This window comes from Chiloscyllium punctatum, chromosome 45 (assembly GCF_047496795.1).
Source record: "Chiloscyllium punctatum isolate Juve2018m chromosome 45, sChiPun1.3, whole genome shotgun sequence".
NCBI classification, from domain to species: Eukaryota; Metazoa; Chordata; class Chondrichthyes; order Orectolobiformes; family Hemiscylliidae; genus Chiloscyllium; species Chiloscyllium punctatum.
In genome coordinates, this window is record NC_092783.1 from 56,725,318 (window position 1) to 56,747,753 (window position 22,436).

A 22,436-nucleotide genomic window follows, 5' to 3' on the forward strand; every position below is an offset into this window, starting at 1 on the left:
TGGCTACAGTTACATTTAAAAGAATTTGAACAAGTACTCAAATAGGGAAGGTTTGGAGGGATATGGGCCAAGTGCAGGCAGGTGGGACTAGTTTAGTTTGGGATTATGTTCGGCATGGACTGGTTGGACCGAAGGGTCTGTTTCAGTGCTGTATGTCTCTGTGACTGTAATAAATATTTGGGTGGCAAAGATAAAGTTATATTGGTATGTAAAATGTAAGGAGATGGAGTATTGTCCTTGGAGCTAAGATCTCTTGTCTCTTTTTAGTGATGGAATCGATCCCTCAGAATAAACGTGTGTCTCAGGGCCTGAACGGAGACCTCTACTTCTCCAACGTGGTGCGTAGTGATGCACGCTTTGACTACATCTGTAATGCCCGGTTCCTCTTCACACACACCATTCAACAGAAAAACCCCATCACCATCAAGGTGATAACCAGTAAGTATCAAAGGACCACCCTCGACCTCCTCCTGTCGCAGCTTTCAGTCACAATATTGTTCACTGGGCACCAAAGGATAGGAAGTTGTGGATCAATGTTTAATCATGTATCTTTCACCTTTTCTGAGGATGAGTTTGACTTGCAGAATGTGATGCCAAGAAACCCAATGCCCAGCAGCTCAGTGTGGTACAAGGTGTCAGGGATTTTGGGCACCGTGAGGGGATATTTTCAGCAGGTAATGTGAACCATTCTCTAGTTCCCCATCCATAGAACATCCTGCTTATAATTACAGCCAAAACATTCCTGATGGAATCTACACCAAAATCAGGTAAAATTATTTTCAATGTTGCATGAATGCTCAGATTTAAAGGGTTCATGTCTTTGTCAGGGAGGGTGCAGAGGAGCTCATAGAATCCCTACGGAGTGGAAGCAAGCCATTCACTCCATCAAGTCCACACCAACACTCCATCCCACCCAATCCCTGTAACCCTTCATTTCCCATGGCTAATCCACCCAGCCTACACTATGGGCAATTTAGCATGGCCAATCCATCTAATCATCGTTGGACTGTAGGAGGAAACCGGAGCACCCAGAGGAAGCTCACACAAACACAGGGAGGATGTGCAACCTCCACACAGAGAGTCACCTGAGGGTGGAATTGTACCTGGGTACCTGGTGCTGTGAGGCTACTAAGGCACCTAGAGCTCTACTAAATTGATAGCAGGCATGAGGAATCTCGATTATGTTGGAACACCATGGAAGTTCACAGAGTCACAGAAGTACAGAAGGAGGCCATTCGATTCATCCTGTCCCCATTGGCTCTCCAAATGAGCATTCTGTCACTCATATCTCTGCATATTGTTTCTAACCAGCGAATACCTTATTCCCTCATGAATGGCTCCAATGAACATGCCTCAACCACACTTCTGCAGTGTGTTTCAAACCCTAACCACTTGGGTAAAAAATTTCTTTCCCCCACGTTTTGCAAATCACTTTAAATGTGTGCCTTTTCATTTTATGAGAGAGAACAGTTTCACCTGTCTAGTTACATATTGAGAAGGTACGGTTATAATGAGAGTTGAGAGAGGTGTTCAAGATCATGAAAGGTTTTGTTAGATTAAACAAGAGGAAGGTAATTTCAGGATTAGGGTAGATCACTTCCACCTTGAGTGATGAAGGAAGCAGATACTTAGGAATGCGACCATCTGCAAGTTCCCCTCCAAACCATACGCCATCCTGATTTGGAAATACATTGTGGTTCCTTCAGTGTCACTTGGTACAAATCCTGAAACTCCCATCATTGTGTCACTTTAGCATGTGGACTGCAGTGGTTCAAGAAGGCTAGCTCACCACCACCTTCTCTGGGAAAGAAATAGTGGCGCAGCCGTAGGACCCCTTAACCCATGACTGTGTAATTGAAACAAAATAAATCTGAGATGAGGAGAAATTTCTTCAGTCAGAATGTGGTGAATACTAGAGAACTGAGCGAGTTCAATCGTTGAGCTTATTTAAGAGAGGCGGCGATAGAGAATGTTGGTATCAAGGGCCAGGAGATGGTATGGGAGAGTGGTGTTGAGGTAGATGATCAGTCGTGATCTATCTGAAGGTTGGAGCAGGCTCAGTGAGCTAAATAGGAGAAAGTGAGGACTGCAGATGCTGGAGATCAGAGTCGAGAGTGTGGTGCTGGAAAAACACAGCAGGTCAGGCAGCATCCGAGGAGCAGGAGAATCTGCAGTGGATTCTCCTGCTCCTCAGATGCTGCCTGACCTGCTGTGCTTTTTCAGCACCACACTCTCGACTCAATGAGCTGAATAGCCTACTCCTATTGCTATGTTCCAAGGTAGAATTTGTCAACAAGCAGAAGGTTTGGTGAGTAAAGAACACAGATTGAAGTAAGTTGGCACAAAAACCAGAGATAGTGATGAGGAAGAACATGATTATGTGGTGAGTGGGCATTATGTGGAATCCACTGCTTTAAGTGCTGGTGAAAATGAAATCAATGATAATGCTCAGAAGAGAATGGGATAAACACCTGAAGGGGGAAAGATTTACAGGATTACTGAGAACTGTCCGGGGCTAATGGTAGTTGTTTCAACAAGCTGAGGACTATGGGTCAGAATAGCCTCCATCTCTTCTGCGTCAGTTTATGATTGTTGTACCATTAATCTGCAAAATCTTGACAATAAACTAGGCAATCCAACATTATGCCCTCACTGACTGATAAAATGGTCACTGACTGACCATTGCTCTCAAGGACAAAATGCCACTCACTGACCAAGACACAGTTCTGACCACCGGCCTGATCTCAATCAAGGTGGTAATTGTGGGTGTTATCAGTGAATCTCAGGTTAGTCAAGAGGGAAATCAAAATCTGCCTGGATTCCCACTCCTGTCCCCTGATTCAGTGACCTGCAGGATTTCTGGGGACAGGGTCAGCTTTATGGGAGCACAGTTATTAACAGTTATGCTTACACTAACTGTTCAAGCAGACAACGAGCGAATTGATTATTTGGCCGGAGATTTTAGATTGAACTCTTGAAACGATACGCCAAGTGTGATGCAGAGATTTCAGGAGTAGGTGGAAGAATTATTTCAAATTTCAGGAAAAAAGCACTAAGGTCCACACACCCCCTTTCCATTAGGCTTGATTCTAACATAAATGGACTCACGCAGTAACAGCATAAAGATTCCCACTGCTCCCATCCAGTTGTCCCGTTGCAGCTGGTGTATCCCAGATGGTACATCGCCAACCATGAGAACTAACCTGAAGCTGCCCTACTCCCTGTGTTATCATGCCAACCCCAGTCAACCATTAGTTGCCAAGCTTTCAAGAAAATGTTTCGGCTGAGGTGGCACAGTTCATGGACGCAACTTAGCTAACGGATCACCTGAGATTCTGGGCAATGTCTCTCCAATTCATGGTGTCGAGCGGAGGTTCTATAGGTCTAAGTCATCCGAGGCTATCAATGCAGCAACACAGTGGTCAGTGAATGTTTGTTTTGTGTAGATCTGGTTCAAAACCTCAGTAGGATCTCACTTCCTATTCATTTAAAGGAATGAATGGCAGTGACAGTGAATAATCCCAAAATAATAATTGTCTGATGGTTGGACTTGTATGGTCTGTTTGAGTATGATACACTGTCCTTTCAGCCTAGGCCTCACAATCAGAATACATGATGGATTTTGTTTTATAAAGAATAAAAGCTTGAAAATGAAGAGGCGCCATTTAATTTTGTGTTATTGGTGTGAGACATTAGCCACCAGTTAGTCATCCAGTCTGCTACACTCTTTCAAACAGCCATTGTCTTTGACCCTCAGATAAACTCTGACCCCATATCTGGATCATCATCACTAAGACTACTTCCAATTCCTTATTATTGCTCAGCTTCAGCCACGTGTCCCAGTCCATCTGATGCTGAAATCTTCATCCTGTCTTTGTTGATCCTAAACGTAACTGATCCAATCCACTCTTAGCTGGCCTCCCACACTCCATCCTTCTTAAACTCAAGTTTATTTCAAAATGTTGTAGACTGTGTCTTAGCTAGCAGCAATCCCTATCTGCCTCACTCTACCCTCTCCCCAACACCACTATCAACACTCTCATGTTTTCTGAGCCATTGGTTATGAAAGTCTTGATTCTAAAATCCTGACACTTGTCGTTAAATCCCTCCTTGGCTTTGCCTTTGCCTATCTCTGTAATCTCTTCAGTTCCACAACCCTTTGAAATAGCTTACTTCTTCCTATTCTAGCCTCTTAAGCATCCCCCAATCTTAATCATTCCACCATTGGTGGTTTTGCCAATCTACAGAATCCTGTTTCTCTCACGTTCTCAATTTCCTCCTTTTACATCATCCTTGGAGCAGCTTCTTTTACCCAACTATTGGTCATGGGACCTAAACTCTCCTGTTCTGGTTCAGTATCATTTTTGTTTTATAATCCTCTTATGAAGTGCCTTGGGATGTTTTACCACATTAAAGGTGTTATGGAAATATAAATATTGTATAAGCAACATAATTAGTTTTCTAAACAATACTTCTTAACATGGAACCAAAAGAGAAATGCTGGAAAATCTCAGCAGGTCTGGCAGCATCTGTAAGGAGAGAAAAGAGCTGACATTTTGAGCCTAACTGACCCTTTGTCCTAAAAGCAACATGAAAGCACTCGACACCTCTCTCCAGCGGCACTGACTTACTCTCACTCAAAGCTGTCCTGGTTCACAGTTTCATTTCTTCAAAGAAAAATTAGCTTTGACAAAGGGTCAGTTAGACTCAAAACGTCAGCTCTTTTTTCTCGTTACAGATGCTGCCAGACCTGTTGAGATTTTCCAGCATTTCTGTTTTGGTTTCTGATTCCATCATCCGCAGTAATTTGCTTTTATCCTTCTTAACATGGAGCCTTATACACACATTGCATTTTCTTTGCATTACGTTTCAATGGCTAAACCACTTTCCATTGTTTCCCCATTCAAAAAAATACAAATGCACCAAATCCTTTTCCATTGGTTTGATTATATGAATTTCGAACAATGAAATCCATTCACCTTACAGTAGGCTTTCAGTGGACTGAACTCTGTCCAGTTCTTTAGATTTTGAACACTTTCTGTTCACATTATTGTGTGGGATTCCAGCAAATACAACCCCATCCATGTAGTTTGTTGTTGTGAATTACAAAAGGCTGAGCAATTGTTGGCTCTTTCTTGTTCCACAGTCAAAACATAGCTGTCCAGGAATTTCTTCAGTCATTTTCCCACAATGATTTGGCAGAAGATCACCAGGAACTCTGCATAACAAACATGCCGAGATAGTTTGCATCAATCAGAAGAACTGAAAATTGTGATGGATAGTATTTGAAACACTCAGTGTTCAATTTGCCCGTTGTCAATCCTCAAAATACTGAACATTGTCTGCTAACCAACTTTGTCAAGAGACAACTGTGTAACTGGGAGGTCTGCATTCTATTATGTATCTTTAGATTATTTTTTTCTTAAGAGTTTTGCTTTTATTGAGGTTTCCTTTTGTCTAGAACTAGTAGGAGGCTGGACCAAGTGAAACATTACTTGTCGCATCAGGGAAAGGTTCATCATGGTGGAGGGTGGGCTGGTGTTGGGGTGTTCTTGGGAGATGTTTTCTTCAAACTCCCCCCACTAAGTTAGTTTCCCTTCAAACCTCTTGAAGACTCATCTCCGCCAACCTAACATGTCAGGTTTGGGATGGCGTTCCTCATTGTCAAACTGAATTCTTTGTCAAGAGTCTGGCTCAGTCACGCTGCTGTTTTGAGTTTTTAATCACACGTCCTGAAGTATTGCCGCTAACCTATTCCGTTTCAATGTGACATGTATTTTGGTATTTGATATTCAGCTCACTGATCAGTAATGCTGAACAGTTGCTTTCTCCAATCCATTTTTACTTCTTTCTCTTCATATCTTGTCCTCCTTTACCAGACGCCATCCTCTGCCACCCTTGAATACTTTTCCATTCCTGAAATGCTTCTCACTGTTATCCTCTCCTCCCCACTTCCCCTTCACTCTTGTGCCCATTCTTCCTACCATTATGTCTGCAACACCCACTATCTACTCTGCCATACACTCCTTTAACCCTGCATGACCCTCATCCTCATAACGTGCCTGCAGAAACTTGTCTGGGCCACCTTATTTCCATTTGGTTCCCTCTCCCCACCCCTGCCGTTAACCTGCCTTGTTTTGCACGCTCATGTTGTTTTATTTATTACAGTGGATACCAGTTATGAATCTGTGTCAACTATTCTGAATGAAACTGAATTGTCTGGTGGTGAGTTAAAGCACCTTCGAGAGAACTTCATGTATTTTAACCCCTCTAATCCCTTACTGAACTGAGCTGTGAATTAACTTAACGTCCCAGATTGCAGTGAAACCCCGACAGCTGTATCTCAGGAATATGGTGTCTTTATGTAATTTCTTTGAGTCCACAAATGAAAATGATCCACAAATGCTTTTATGCTCATGTACCAACCTTGAATCAATCTGATATCTGACCGAAATGATTCTGGGTTTGGTATTTATACAACGGCGTAATATATTCCCCGGGGAGAAGTTCACAGAGTGCAGCAGGGATTGAGGGGAGGAGACAACGATATTCAGAAGCAAGAAAAAAAGTCACAAAAGCCTGTCAAATGGATTTAATGACCTTCTGAGTCTCAAGGATGAAGGCATAGAAGGTAAGGTAGTGTCAGGAATTCAGAGTAAAAATGAAACCCTGCAGTTATTGGAAATCCGGAACAAACATGGAGGATCTTGCAGAGACTCTTCTTGCGTGTATAACTTCTCTTTGGCACATCAACTGGGTCTTTCTGCAATCTGTGCCCCTTGCTCCTCCTCTGCACCTGTCAACGGTGTCAGAAACATCATTTTCCAAACCCTTTCAATTCTGAAGAAGAGTCGCACAGGACTTGAAACGTTAACACTGTTTGTTGCTCCACAGATGCTGCCAGACCTGCTGACCATTCTCTGTATACACTTCAAGAGTTACATGTAGCCCCGTACAGTCAGTGGCATTTGAGAGCGGAAGGAGATGAAGAGAGTTGTGGAGCAGAACAGGACTATTGGTCTCAAAGCTTTGAGGAGATGGGGTTGTGTTGAATGTGGACAATGCAATGCTTACTGATCAGTCCCAACTGAGTTGAGAGAGCTTCAAATGAACAACATGGATTGCAGTGGTTCAAGGAAGTGAGTCACCTTCACTGTTTTCATGACAGTGAGGGCTGGCCAATAATCCTGATCTTGCCAGCGATGCCCACATCCTTATGAATGAATAACAGAAGCACCATGTCAGATTTACAGATTGCCCTCACCAGTTAGAAGGCCAGGGCCCTTCTCTGAAAAGCATCAGGTTATTGCATTAGGCAAAGTGTCTTTTTTGTTGCTGCCAACCCTTGAAATTACTATAAATCTTTTTTACAGATTATTTGGTGGGATTTGAACTTATGGGAGGTCACTGCAGCGACTGTGTCAGTGTAGGGGCAGCATGTAGGACAACCCCCAAATTTGGATTGTATTGATTTGTCAAATCCCAAAATGATTGGTCAAAACAGCGGTTGGCCCTAAGTGGTCAGGATGGGTGATCTCAGTGAAAAATGCAGGATTCTTAAGGGGCTTGGCAGGGTAAACGCTACCTCATGGGAGGGCCAAAGATCAGTGGGCATAGTCTCAGAATTTAGGGGCAATTGAAGGCTGAGATGAGGAGGAATTTCTTCTGTCAGAGGCTGAGAGTCTTTGGAACTCCATGCCTAGAGAGCTGTGTGTATTTAATGGTGAGATAGATTATTGATCAGCCAAAGGTTACAGGGAAAGGGCAGGAAAGTGGAAGTGAAGAATATTGATTCAGCCTGTTACCCTATTGCATGGCGGAGAGAGCTGGAGGGGCTGATTGGCCAAGTCTTGGTCCTATTTCTTATGGTGTCATGGACCTGGTAGTGACTAGTGCAGTCAAATAAAATGAGAAAAAATTGGGTCTATACTGATTGAAGATATTGTTTGAGATGCTACTGGGGAAAACATAGAAAAGAGGAACAGAAGTAGGCCATTCAGCCTTTCGGGCCTGCTCCCCCACTCATGGCTGATCATCCAAATCAGTACTCTGTTCCCACTTTTGCCCCATACTGTTTGAACCCTTTAGCTGTGAGAACCATATCTAAGTCCTAATTGAAAAACATTCAATGTTTTCGTCTCAACTGCTTTCTGTGGTAGAGAATTCCACAGGCTCCTCACTCTGGATAAAAACATAGGACATAGAACAGTACAGCACAGAACAGGCCCTTCAGCCCACGATGTTGTGCTGACCATTGATCCTCATGTATGCACTCTCAAATTTCTGTGACCATATGTATGTCCAGTAGTCTCTTAAATGTCCCTAATGACCTTGCTTCCACAACTGCTGCTGGCAACGCATTCCATGCTCTCACAACTCTCTGTGTAAAGAACCCGCCTCTGACATCCCCTCTATACTTTTCGCCAACCAGCTTAAAACTATGACCCCTTGTGTTAGCCATTTCTGCCCTGGGAAATAGTCTCTGGCTATCGAAAACATTTCTCCTCATCTCAGTAAGACATCATTTTGTTAGTCAACAAATTTCACAGCCTGTGAAAGAATAACAAGAAACAAAAATATTCAAAACAAGTTGAAGAAAAATACCAAAATGATTTTTCTTTCATGTGCTTCACTTGATGTGATGTCTAAGTGTTGGATCTTTAAATCCCAGAGAATCCAAGCCAATCCTGAAAGGTTGTTATTGTCCCTCTTGCCATCCATACAAAGGGATGCAACATGGGAAAAGAAACTAAAGCCAATAAAAAATTAAAATTGAATGAGAGGATATTGAGTGGATAGTGTTTGGATAATTCATTCATGATTATGATTGCTTTGAAAGTGTTGATAGACTATGACATCGAAACTGCATGGAATTTTGAGATTCTGAGCTTGTCCAGTTTCCTTCTTGTTTCTCCAGCATCTTTTTTTTTTATTGAAGTGGCTGTTTGATTGTCAATCTTTGGAGTTCAACATGTATCCACCAATCAATGTGGAAAGGACAGACTAACAGATCATTACTCCATTTCTGTTTTTGGCTGCTTGCTGTGCACCAAGTTGTTTCTGAGTTTCTTACGTCGCATCAGTGACTACTCTTCGGCAGTGCTTCACTGACTCTTTCTGATGTCTAGTGGACGTGCAAGGAGCTATCTAAGTGCAAGGCATTTCTTGATTTTCTCTACTGGGAGGATCTGTAAACACTCAATTCTAGAATACATTGAATCAATGCTTGACATATTTTTAGATACTAAGCAATACACCCTCTAAATTTCTTTTCGGCGCACAGACCTCTGAGCTTCGTGTGGGGCAGTGACTTCTGAAACTGGAAGTGTGTGTAAAACTTCAGAATGGCTACATGGACACACAGCTTAGAGGTAACACTGCTCGGCAGAGAGTTACAGTATGGGGATAGGGCAGGAAGTCTGACTGGAAATAAATGATCCATCATGATCTAATTAAATGGTGGGTTAGGCACACATGGTCAACTAACAAATGGCCAGTCGGACCCATATTTCATCTGGTCTTATTTACAGTCTCAAATTAAACTCAAAATTGTTGCTAAGTGTGCATATGACACAAAGATAGGTGGTGGGACAGATAGTGTTGAAGAACTGGGGAGGCTGCAGAAGGTCTTGGACACGTTCAGCAATAAAGTAGCAAACAGAATACAATGTGGGAAAGTGTGAAGTTATGCACTTTGTTCGGAAGAATAGAGGCATAGACCATTTTCTGAGTGGGGAAAGGCTTCAGAAATTTGAAGCATAAAGGGACTTACAGGTCCTGTTTCAGGATTCTCTTAAGGTTAACATGCAGGTTAAGTTGGCAGTTAGGAAGGCAAATGCAATATTAGCTTTCATTTCAAGAGGGCTAGAACACAAGAGCACAGATGTACTGCCGGGGATGTATAAGACTATGGGTCAGTCCACATTTGGAGTATTGTGAGCACTTTTAGGTCATGTATCTAAGGAAGGATGCACTAGTGTTAGATGGGGTCCAGACCAGGTTTACAAGAATGATCCTGGGGGTAAAGGACTTCTCATCCGAGGAGCGGTTGAGAACTCTGGGTCAGTACTCAATGGAGTTTAGGACAATGTGGGGGAATCTGACTGAAATTAACAGAATTCTGAGAGGCCTGGATGGAGTGGATGTGGAGAAGCTGTGTCACTAGTAAGAGAGATGAGGACCTGAAGACACATCCTAAGGTTGAAGATAGATCCTTTAGAACTGAGATGGGATGGAATTTCTTCAGCCAGAGGATAACTAATCTGTGGAACACGTTCCCGCAGAGGGCTGTGGAGAACAAGTTATTGCATGTATTTAAGACAGAGGTAGAATGAATGGTGGATCAGATTGAATTGGCCATATGGCCTAATCATGCTCCTACATCTTATCATCATATAGCCTTCTGAAAGGTAATATAATCACTATCTAAAATTTGCAACAATATGTGTTCATAGAAATTCTATCAAATAGCTTGAGGTTCTTTGCCAAATAACTAAACCTCTTCATTATGCCTTTGTACTTTAAACATTTCAGAATGTTGTTTAAACTGAAGTGGTGGATTCTGGCAGTGATCATTACTTTATTACCTGAGAACATTCTTACCTGTCTCTATTCAGCTGTGACTCAGTCTGTAGTGTTCTCAAATCTTAGGAAATTGTGGAGTTTCAGTACCACTCCAGAACAAGAGTCCGGATGGACCCGGTATGGAGGGAGTGCTGCATTGTTGAAGGTGCCCTGTCTTTCACATGAGATGTTAACTGAGGCTCTTTCTGCCTTTTCAGATGGATGGAAGAAGGCAAATAGTTTGTTGGCCTTCAAAGTGAGAGGATTTGAGCAGGGATGTTGCTGCAATTGTACAGGGCCTTAGTGAGACCACACTTGGAGTATTGTGTGCAGTTTTGTCTCCCTATCTGCCAGAAACCCAGTCACTGTCCTTTCACTGGGACTTGGGTCAAAATTTGATCCCATCTACTGGAACACGGTTTCCTCTTGCCAAAATGATTCCAATTGGATTGAGTTGGGACCAAATGGTCTTAATCATTGCAAATCTAGACCAGAGAGGTTTGAACTGGTCAGCACCAACTAACAATCCTACTCCATGAGGCCACGTGAATATGGAAATTACGGATTAGGAGTGGGATGTTTTTGCCTTTCAAACTCGACATTCCGATTTTTGGAATGGAAATCCATTCTGTCTCTGCTGGAGTCTCCAGGAATAATCTTGAGAGAAAAAGCATAGGAGGATGAGTGGAAAAAGAAGTCTCATTCCTTTTCTTTGGAAGTGTTTATTTTTATCACAAATGAATAAATCAGAGGGGGAGAAATAGCTGTTTGACTGGTTGGGGAGATTGGAGGCAGGGGAGTCATGTGATTATGTCAGGAAATGTCTATTTGGAGCTGACAGTCCTACAGTCAGCTATAAGTCATGTGTGAGATAGGATTGGACTACATCAGTGCAGTTCCTGGTGTGTTTGGCTCCCAAAATCATCACCATTTTGCAGAAAGTTGATTGTCAAAGGTGTCAGCGAACAACCAGTTCTGTCTGAGGTGGAGTGGGGGTTGGGGGTGGGGGTAATGGGGCTTATAATCTTGAATGATTTTGTTTGCAAACCCCTCTTTCGTTTATTTGAAAAGGTTGCTCTTAAACTTCTGGTTGCGCTCCAGTCCCACGCTCCTGATCCAAGGGTACCCCATGGGGAGAGGTGGGCATTTCAGAGGGCATTCGTATGGACTTACTCCTGGGCTTGGCCAAAGTGACCATTGATAGGTACAGGGTGTGGAGGGGGCCATTGCGTCCCATTGCCTGCCTCCCTTCTACAGTCGTGCCCACGTTCCTTAGAGAGGTAACATCTCTGCTGGTGCAACAGAGGCCTCTAGAGTGTGATGGGCACCAGAGGACCTGGTATGCATCATCATCACCCCATAAAATATTATTTGATTTGATAAATTTTCATTAACCTTCTGTTGCTTGTTACAGTGCCCCGCCAGGGACCGCTAATGTTTATTGTTTTAGGAATAGAAAAATAAGCAAGTGTAAACGATGCTTTTCAAAGGCACTTATTGAGGCTAAACAAGTGGAGCTTCACTCTTCCTCCAGTCAATGTTAACCTGATGTGAGATCACTTAGGCCTACCAGCAAACATTCAATATCAGATTGGTCCCAATTGCCTGGCAACAACATCAATAAAGATGGATAAAGGGCAGCTCTCTCATTAGAGAGAAAGAGAAAGAGAGAGAGAGACTGGTGGTGGTTTAACCTGAGGGTCACCATGTCTCAGGCAAAAGAAGAGATTAAGAAGTTAGGACCTTTCTGCTAACCTCAGCTGAGGTCAAATAGTAATCTTAATAAAAACAAAATGTGGTGAAGTGAAAGTGTCCCTACTCCTGGCCCTGGAGAACTGGATTCAAGTCCCACTTACTCCAGAGGTGCCCAGCAACATCTCTGAATTGAAAATAGGTCAATTTTTTTTTAAATCAAAAGCAAAATGCTGTTGATTCTGAAAATCTGAAGTAAAAACTAAAAATGCTCGGGCAGCTCAGGAGCACAATGGCTCAGTGGTTAGCACTACTGCCCCACAGCGCCAGGGACCCAGATTCAATTCCATGCTCGGGAGATTGGTTGCATGGAGTTTGCACATTCCCCCCGTGACTGTGTGGGTTTTCTCCAGATGCTCTGGTTTCCTTCCACAGTCCAGAGATGTGCAGGTTAGGATGGATTGGCCGTGCTAAATTTTCCAGAGATGTCCAGACCACGTGGTTGAATCATGGGAAATACAGGGATAGGATAGAAGGGTGGGTCTGGGTGGGATGCAGTTCAGAGGGTTAGTGTGGACTTGATGGGCCGAATGACCTGCCTCACATGGTAGGGATTCTATGTCTGCAGAGACAGAAAGCCAGGGTTAACATTTCCAGTCCAGTGACTCTTCCAAATTTCCGATACAATGTCATCAGATTCGAAACGTTAACTTTGTTTCTGCCCTGGCAGATGATACCAAACCTGCTGAGTTTCTCCAGTATTTTCTGTTTCTATTAAACAGCCATCTTGCTTGCCCTGATTACTTGGGGCCTGTAGTCAGCTGAAGGCTATGGGATTTACAGCCCAGGGAAACAGATGATGCAGAAAAATAAAATTATGTGACATTTGGGGATCCGTTTGGGGTTTGCCATTGCTGAAAGCATTATTTACATCTTTGAGTTAGTGACAATGTGTATTCTCTTATAATTGACTCCCAATGGTTTTCAGGTTTTCAGCTGATTACTTTAGAACATAATCAATTAAGAAATAATTTCCATGTGTTTGAGAAATTGATAAGGAGAGGTTTTCCAAGTGATGAAGGAGTCTAGGACAAGACATATCCTGAAATCAGAGCCTAATCATTCAGTTTGTTTTCACATTGAGAACACCCTCTATTATGTTGTGTGGCACTATCACTGTGCTAGACTTCAAGCAGACCTAGCAACAGGCTTGCATGAGATGATATGGACCATTGTTGCAGAAGATTCATCTCCCACCACAATCTGCAACCTCATGGCCCACTATATCCCCACTCTACCAGATCAACTATCTATTCTAGTTCAATGAGGAGTGCAGGAGGGCACGCCAAAACCAGCACCAGACATACCTAAGAATACGATGTCAGCCTTGTGAAGATACCAAACAGACTACCTGCTGCCAAACAACATAAGTAGTGAGTAAGTGATTATCTCAGCAATTCCACATCCAATGGATCAGATCTAAGTTCTGCATTCTTACCACATCTAGTTGTGAATGATAGTGGGACAATGAAGCAACTTTATGGTGGAAGAAGCTCTACAAATACCCCCGCGGGCAGTTAAATGTCCCACCATGTTGCTGTGGGCCTGGAGAAACATAGAGACCAGACCAGGTAAAGAAGGCAGATTCCTTTTTTGAAAAGACATCAGTGAACCAAATAGGTTCTTACAATTATTATAGTCACTACTAGGCCAGGTCTTTATTTCATTTTTTAAATTGTTGAATGCAGATTTCATCATCTGTCATGGTGTGACTTGAACCTCTATCCTATATAATAGGCCAGGGCATCTGATTTGTCAATCTAGTGACTAGTAATTGGACAAAAGTATTGAATTTCAGAGGCGAGGTAGGAAGAGTGACTGCTCTTAACATTGAGGCGGTATTTGACTGACTGACATTAGGGAGTCCTCACAAAACTGGAGTTAGTGTGAATTGGGGGATAACTCTCTGCTGGTTGGAGTCATACCTGACACATAAGAAGATGGTCATGGTTGTTGGAGGTTAGTCATCTCAGCTTCAGGACATCTCTGTCTTGTTCCTCAGGGTAGTAACCTAGGGCCAAATGTCTTCAGCTGTTTCAAGACTGACTTTCCTTTCATCATAAGGTCAGAATTGGAGATGTTTGGCCAAAATTGCACAATGTTCAGCACCATTTGCAACTTCTCAGATACTGAAGCAATGTATGTTCGAATGCACCAAGAAACTGAACTACCTGTATATCCACATTTGGATTGGCAAATAATATGTCACACAAATGCCAGGCGTTGACTATACCCATATAAAAGCAAATTACTGCGAATGCTGGAATCTGAAACCAAAAGAGAAAATGCTGGAAAATCTCAGCAGGTCTGGCAGCATCTGTAAGGAGAGAAAAGAGCTGACGTTTCGAGTTTAACTGACCCTTTGTCAAAGCAATGTATGTGCTTTGACAAAGGGTCAGTTAGACTCGAAACGTTGACTATACCCACTTGCCTGGATGAGCACAGCTCCAACAAGTAACAAGAATGGCTCAAGAAATTTGACACCATTCAGGACGAAGCAACCCACTTGATCCACCGTTGATGCTTAGTGGCAGCAGTATGGACTACCCACAAGATGCTCTGCAAAATTCACGACTGCTCATGAAATATCACCATGACCATTTCCATTTAGAAGGACAGCAGATAAATGGGAATACTGCCAAAACGTAACCCCTCCAAGTCACTCACTTTCCTGACTTGGAAATGCATCACCGTTCCTTCACTGTCACTGGGTCAAAATCCTGGAACTGTTCCCAACGGCATTATGGATGTACCTCCAATAAATGGATTGCAGCAGTTGAAGAAGATAGCTCACCACCACCTTATCAAGGAAGCACAGCCAGTGACACCCCCCTCTTTGAATGAGTAAATAAATGTGCAACGTCACAAAATACTTCCCCATGTAGCGATTAGCTAAAGGTATACAATATCCCAAAGGCAGCAATGGTTACTGGTTTAATCAAGTTCTAATCAGAAGTAGCTTTGCCAGGTAGATATATAAAGGATATGGATGTGGTAATAGATGCAGTTTGAGTCTAAATCGGCCACAACCTCACTGATTGGTGAACAGCAGAATGCCCTCCTCCCTCCTCTTAGCTTGCTATCCTCAGCTTCCTGTGTTGATCGCTTTAAAATCACTTCCGAATTTAAATGCATCAAATGAGATTTTTAAGGTTCTGTGCCAATGACATGAACACGCATTGAGGTGACTGGTCAGAAAGTGGTGGAAGACTGCAGCATGCACTGCCCATTGATTTCTGAGGTTGAAAAGTATCAAATGGTGAATCTTTATCTCATCAAGAATTCCAGAAAGGTTGGTGATTGTCTGCAGAATAGTTATATTACTAACTATAACTGACTATGTCAGTGCTCAACAGAACTGTGCGCGTGGTCTGGGCTGGAGGAAGATACTTTATTTTGCCATGGCCAAATTATGGGATTATTAAATCACAGAATAGCTATTTGGCTTATCGAGTCAGGTTCTGTTCTTTGCAACAGCAATTCAGCCTGTCCCATTGCCAAACCCTTTGCCATCACCTCTCAAATATTTTCCTTTCAGGTGCACAACCAATGTTCATTTGAAAGCCTTGGTTAAGTCTGTATCCTCTCAGACATTGCATTCCAGATTCTAACCACTTAGTGTACAAAATTCTCATTATACAATTAACCTTAAATCGATGACTTCTGATTCTCAAATTTTCCACCAATGAGGAACAGTTTCTCAACATCTGCTCTCTGGAAACTTCCCAGTTTTTGAAAGCTGTCGATTAAATCTCCCCTCAAATGATTCTAAAGTAAACAACCTTAGTTTGTTCAATCCAATCACATAACTGAAAGCCTTAGACATATTCTTTCTCTACTGTCTCTCTGCTGCCTTCATACCTTCCAAAAATGCAGCACCCAGATTTATGCTCAGTACTCTACTAGAGGCTGAAATAGTGCTGTATGAAAACTCATGATAAATTCCTTCATTTTGTACATTATACCTCTTATTATGGACCAACCAGACCAGACCCCCTCAAAATATATTAAGTAGGTAGCCTAGACCTGAATATTTTCTTATTTGTAAGATAAATGTCAGGTGCTGTGTTCCAGACAATTCGATTAGTCAAACTACTCGTCGTTAAGCAAAACACTATTTATTCAAACACTATCATTAAAATACAACAGAAAAAAAAGGAACTTGGAATAACTTAACTATATTGGAAAACTTAACAGAATAATAGATTATTTTACTACTAAACAGTAACTGTTCCAATAAAGCAACATCCCATAAACAAGCCTTGGCAAAAGGCAAATTCATAAAACAGATTGACTCACATGCTGTTATCAATCCAGGAGGAAAGAACATCAGAAGCCAATTCTGAGACAGAGAGAGAAAACTCCAGCTTTAAGCTGTAGCAGAGAGAGGTGTGGCAGCTTTTCACAATCCCAGCAGCTTCTGCCGAAAGCTATCTAAAAATCCTGGTTCTGTAGAGTTTGACTACACCCACTCAGTCTGCTTCTATTGTTCCAACTTTTAAAAAATACTCCTAGGCCTCACAAGCTGTTTACGGGCTTTCCAACTAGACACACCATCTTAAAACCTCTCTTTAAAAAAAGGACAAAATAACTTCTTAAAACTACAGCATCATCACACTGTCTTTATAAAACCCAAGATCCTGTGAACAATTATAACCACTTTCTGAACCTACTTTGTCACCTGTCGTGGTATATAATAAAGACTTGTTTATACTTACTCCAGAAACTTTAGTCCATGTGCCCCTTTGGAGTTGCATCCTTCATGTTACACTAAATGTCCGTACTATTAGCAGGTTTTGAGAAGATTTGTAGCTCAGATTGAGGTTCTGGATATAGGTTTGCTTGCTGAGCTCAAAGTTTCATTTTCAGACATTTTGTCATCTAAAGGAAACCCAAACACATAAATAGAAAGCGGGCCATACCACCAGTGCTTCATCTGGAGGCTCACTGATGATGTTACTTAATATGGAGACAAAATGTCTGAAAACAAACCTTCCAAGCCCAGCGAGCAAACTTACCTCCTGTCCTCACTCTTCCTACTATGAGGCATCACTTCATATTTCTCTGAATAAATTTCATTTGCCATGAGTCTACCTATTCAGCTAGCCTGTCTACATCCTCTCAAAACCTGCCGCCAGCCCCTCGTGTTTCACAGTGCGTCTAAGTTTTGCGTCTGCTGCAAATTTGGAAACATTACCCAGTGCACCTAAGTTCATGTCATTAACACAGGCCAAAAGAAGCATGATCCTGGTATTGACCTCAGGTAACCTCACTGTATACTTCCATCCAGTCCAGAAAACCACTGTCATTTTGCTGCCACTCAGCGATTCATACCCACGCTGCCACTGCCCCTGCCATTGTGGACGGTTTTTTTGTTTATGTTATTAAAGATACTCAAGGGATTGGAATTGTCCGATTTAAGGAGTTGGATCGTGTACAAAGAAAGGCAGAGGGGTGGGGTGCAATGAGCAGATTGGAGGACCTTTGCCAAGGTCAGAAACAGGCCCAGGCAGCGGGTCATGGAGGGGACCGTTAGCCCCGATTTCCTACCCACCTCTGCTCCATTGTTATGTCTGTGCCCAGGCAGCCTCGGGGAGGGGTTACACAGTATCCACTTGTTCACTTGAGACCTTCACCTGCAGTGGGCACTGTACATCATAGAGATGTACAGCACATAAAGAGACCCTTCGGTCCAACTCATCCATGCTGGCCAGATATCCTAAATTAATCTAGTCCCATGTGTCAGCATTTGACCCATATCCCTCTAATTCCTTCCTATTTGTGCACCCATCCAGATGCCTTTTAAATGCTGTAATTGTACAAATCTCTACCACTTACTCTGGCAGCTCATTCCATACGTGCACCACCTTTTTGTGTGAAAAAGTTGTCCCTTAGTTCCCTTTTAAAACTTTCCCCTCTCACCCATAACATTTTCATTGAAACCCTGAAAGCTGATAGAATGCCTTCCTTGATTACAGTGCCCCTTTCAGGAGTCGTTAACTTCTCATTTGGTTTAATTGATTGAATTCATTTTTGGTTTTCAAAAAAGTGTATAAAAAGACATTTTGTCCATTCAAAGGGGAAGTCAATTAGTTAGTATGATTATTGTTTGTACAAAAGACTATGCAGAGACAGGACAGGAGGCAGAGATCTGTCAGGCTGCATCCTGTGAACAAACCTACTGTGAAGGAAAACAGTCATATCTTGTTTTGTATTTGACCATCAGGCTTGGGTTCAGTTAATGCCTTTCGATCCCATGGCCTTCACCTTTGCTCACAAGTTATGGTGCCTTTTGAAAGCTGAATTTTTTTTATTCATTTGTGGGGCGTAGGTGTCACTGGCTGGGCCAGCATTTATTGCCCGTACCTAGTTGCCCCTTGAGAAGGTGGGGGTGAACTGTCTTCTTGAACTGCTGCAGTCCCATTTAGTATTAGGTTGACCCACAATGCCCTCAGGGAGGGAATTCCTGGATTCTGACCCAGCAACACTAAAGCAATCTTGATAAATTTCCAAATCAGGATAGAGAATGACTCAGAGGGAAACGTACAGGGGATGGAGTTCCCATGTATTTGCTGTCCTTGTCCTTCTAGATGAAAGAGGTTTGGAGGTGCTGCCTACAGATCTTTGGTGAATTTCTGCAGTGAAGGGAATGAATGTTGGTGGACGTGGTGCCAATCAAGCAGGCTGCTTTGGCCTGGACGGTGCCAAGCTTCTCAAGTGTTGTTGGAGCTGACCCATCCAGGCCACTGGGGTGTATACGTCAGACTACTGACTTGTGCCTCGTAGATGGTGGATAGGCTTTGGGGAGTCAGGAGGTGAGTTACTCGCTACATGATTCTCAGCCTCTGACCCTTTCTCATAGCTCCTGTAATTACATAGTGAGTCTAGTTCAATTTCTGCTAAAGATAACCCCTGGAATGATGGTAGTAGGAATAGTCAAATGTTTAAAGATTTTATTTGATTATATAATTTGTGTGTATCAGCTCATTGGGATGCCATCATTGTTAACCTCGTAACTCGATAACTTACTAATACTGTAACTGCAACGCATGTGCTCATTGATGGCTGTTCTCTGTGTAACACAGTATCTCAGTAATGCTACAGGCACATTGTAACACATGTAAGGAGGAACATATTTCCTTACAGTTTCCTCCCTCGTTGACTGTGATGATCTTGCTTTCTCTGTCGTCGAGTGGACAGGAGCTGTGCCTCCAGGGTAAAGCAAGGAGGAGGCAGAGCAAAGCATTGTCATCGTTTCCACCCTCAAGACCATTCTGATTGGACCCTTCCAAAAAATCTGCATGAATTACAATCACAGTTAATTAGCTTTGAAGCTCTTTGTGATGTGTTGAAGGTGGGATGGATGGTGTAAGAAAATGCTGGAGAAACTCAGGAACTTACAAAGAGCCTTTGGATTCGAGGCTCTCACCCTGTTTCTCTCTCCATCTTTGCTGCGAGACCTGATCAGAGTTTCCAGCATTTTCAGTCTTGCTTTCAGATGTTCAGCACCTGCAGTATTTTATTTCTACACAAACACCGTTTGTTTCTCTTAAGTTTATAATCATGAGTTTGGTGTTGCTGGCATGTTTGCCAACACTCATGTTTTCAGTTTGCTCAGTTGTTTCAAAAACTTAAATATGAACACACAGACATGGGACAGAATGGGCCATGAAGCTCCTGGATTCAAAAGGTCATGACTGACCTCATTGTAAACCTCAAGTCCATGTTCCCGATTACTGTACTCCTGATAACCTTTCACCTGTCAGATTAATAAAGATCTAACTACCTCTACCTGAAAACATTTCAAGGACTCTACTCCGACTACCTTTCAGGAAGACAACTCCGAAGGCTTGTAACACTCTGAGAGAAAAAAACATTTCTCACCTCAGCTGTTTTAAAGGACAACATCTGATTTTTAAGCAGTGACCCCTAGTTTGAGAGAGGAGCCTCCTCTCTATTATCATAGAATCCCTGTAGTGTGGAAAAAGGCCATTTGGCCCATTGAGTCCACACTGACCCTCTGAAGAGCATCCACCCAGACCTACACCCTAACCCAATCCCTGCATTTCCCATGTGCACACCCCTGAACACTATGGGCAATTTAGCATGGTCAATCCACCCTGACCTGCACATCTTCAGAGCGTGGGAGGAAACCAGACTACCCGGAAGGAAACCCACGCAAACATGGGAAGAACGTGCAAACTCCACACAGTCGCCCAAGTGTGGAATTGAACCTGGCGATGTGAGGCAGCAGTGCTACCCACTGAGCCATTGTGCTGCCCCAACCATAACAAGCCACTCAGGACCTTTACCTATTGATCTAGTCCCCTTTTACTCTTTTAAACTCCAGTGGATACAAGCTTAGTGTGTCCAACCTTTCCTCATAAAGCAACCCCGTATTTCAAGTATCTATCTTGGAAACTTGTGAATCCTGACGGATTTCTCAATCTGTGTTATGCTAAGAACAAATTGTCACTTGCCCTGTCTTATTTGTGAACGTGGTAAACATTGCTGCCTTTCTGTGGATCCTTTGTGGAATTAACTGAGAGGTACTGCCTCCTCAGATAGATTTAACGCTTAGGCTAATTACCCAGATTTTCTTGGGGTCGTATACTATCTGTATCGCCATCATTGGGGTTTCAAACATTGTGAAAGAAAGAAGGGCTGGTGGAGTAGGGGTATATTTGTTACAACAAGCTAAATTTTCCCATTGCTCCAATGTCCTCACTGAAATAATTAGAAATTAAATACTGCCATATTCCAGCTGAAATTACTAGTAGTCACAATGTTACTGTTCTTCAAATAGTATTCAACAGCACTGACACTTAGGCTTCAAAATAATAGGATTGTTGGCTTGGGTTATTACGTCTAGACCAGGTTTAAACATCTCTCTGTTAGAAAGGTATTACTGTGGATTGTTAACCTTAATATTGTGGCACCACATTCTTACTCCATCAGGAGAGCATTTTCAGAATGTAAACTGAATCTTTTCTGGTTTTCTGCAGTGCAGGAACTTGCTGAAGCTGCAAACACAGCAAACCTTTCATCAGAGCGAAACAGCTTCCAAAAGCAAAGTTTCCAGACAGGCCTGTCTGTGGAAATAAAGCTACCCAATTAGATTACATTACAGTGTGGAAACAGGCCCTTCGGCCCAACGAGTCCACACTGACCCGCCAAAGCACAACCCACCCATACATTTACCCCTTACCTAACACTACGGGCAATTTAGCATGGCCAATTCACCTGACCTGTACATCTTTGGACTGTGGGAGAAAACCAGACCACCCGGAGGAAACCCACGCAGACACGGGGAGAACATGCAAACTCCACACAGTGGGTCGCCTGAGGCAGGAATTGAACCCAGGTCTCAGGCGCTGTGAGGCAGCAGTGCTAACCACTGTGCCACTGTGCCGCCCACCAATTCTAAATCCAAATCATCCCGAGTTACTTATCAGTCACTTCCTGTTCCAATCACTTGGGAGTAAGTTTATACGCCCATGCACCTCAAAAACATCTCAAGATCAATAGGAAGTGAATAACGCACAATCTCTCAGAGAGTTGAGATTTGTCCATCTCATTCGCATACCTGGTCAACAGGAACATATAATCCCTTCAGTGCAGGTCGAAATCATTCAGCTCATTGAGTCTGTACCGACCCTCCAAAGCGGGTCCCACCATATCTCCATAACCCTGTATTTCCCATGCCTAATCTACCCAGCCTGCATACCCCTGGACACTACAGACGACATCCCATCGTCAGTTTACATAACCTGCACAGCTTTGGACTGTGGGAGGAAACCCACACGCAGACACATTGTGAACAGAGACATCACCCAAGGCTGGAATCAAACCTGGGTCCCTGGCAATGTGAGGCAGCAGGGCCCCCACTGGGTCATCCACTGGGTGCAAGCTCCAGCACTAAGTTTACTGTCACCAGGTGTCTGACCCATGTAGGCCTAGACCTTTGAGCACCAGGAAATGAACAACAAACTCTGTAAGGCTGTGAAACCTACAATTTCCAGGCTTATTCCTGTCACTATTTTGAAACAGGCACTTGACATCCAACCAAAGCACCCTGAAATCACCCTAGCCACCAGTTCTCATTATTGTTTTCCCTTTCC

At 42.9% G+C, this 22,436-nt stretch overlaps 1 protein-coding gene across 13 annotated transcripts in view; it reads left to right on the forward strand.

The window, feature by feature from the left end:
* Positions 1-22,436, forward strand: part of nfasca (neurofascin homolog (chicken) a) — a 306,806-nt gene that overhangs the window by 194,100 nt on the left and 90,270 nt on the right. For 9 of the 13 annotated variants that reach the window (XM_072563836.1, XM_072563841.1, XM_072563843.1 and 6 more), the window contains 2 exons: positions 268-438; positions 6,169-6,225. In XM_072563836.1, coding sequence (XP_072419937.1) covers positions 268-438; positions 6,169-6,225 — 228 coding nt within the window. The remainder of the gene's footprint in view (positions 1-267; positions 439-6,168; positions 6,226-22,436) is intronic. The other 4 variants (XM_072563844.1, XM_072563845.1, XM_072563846.1 and 1 more) reach the window with 1 other exon arrangement.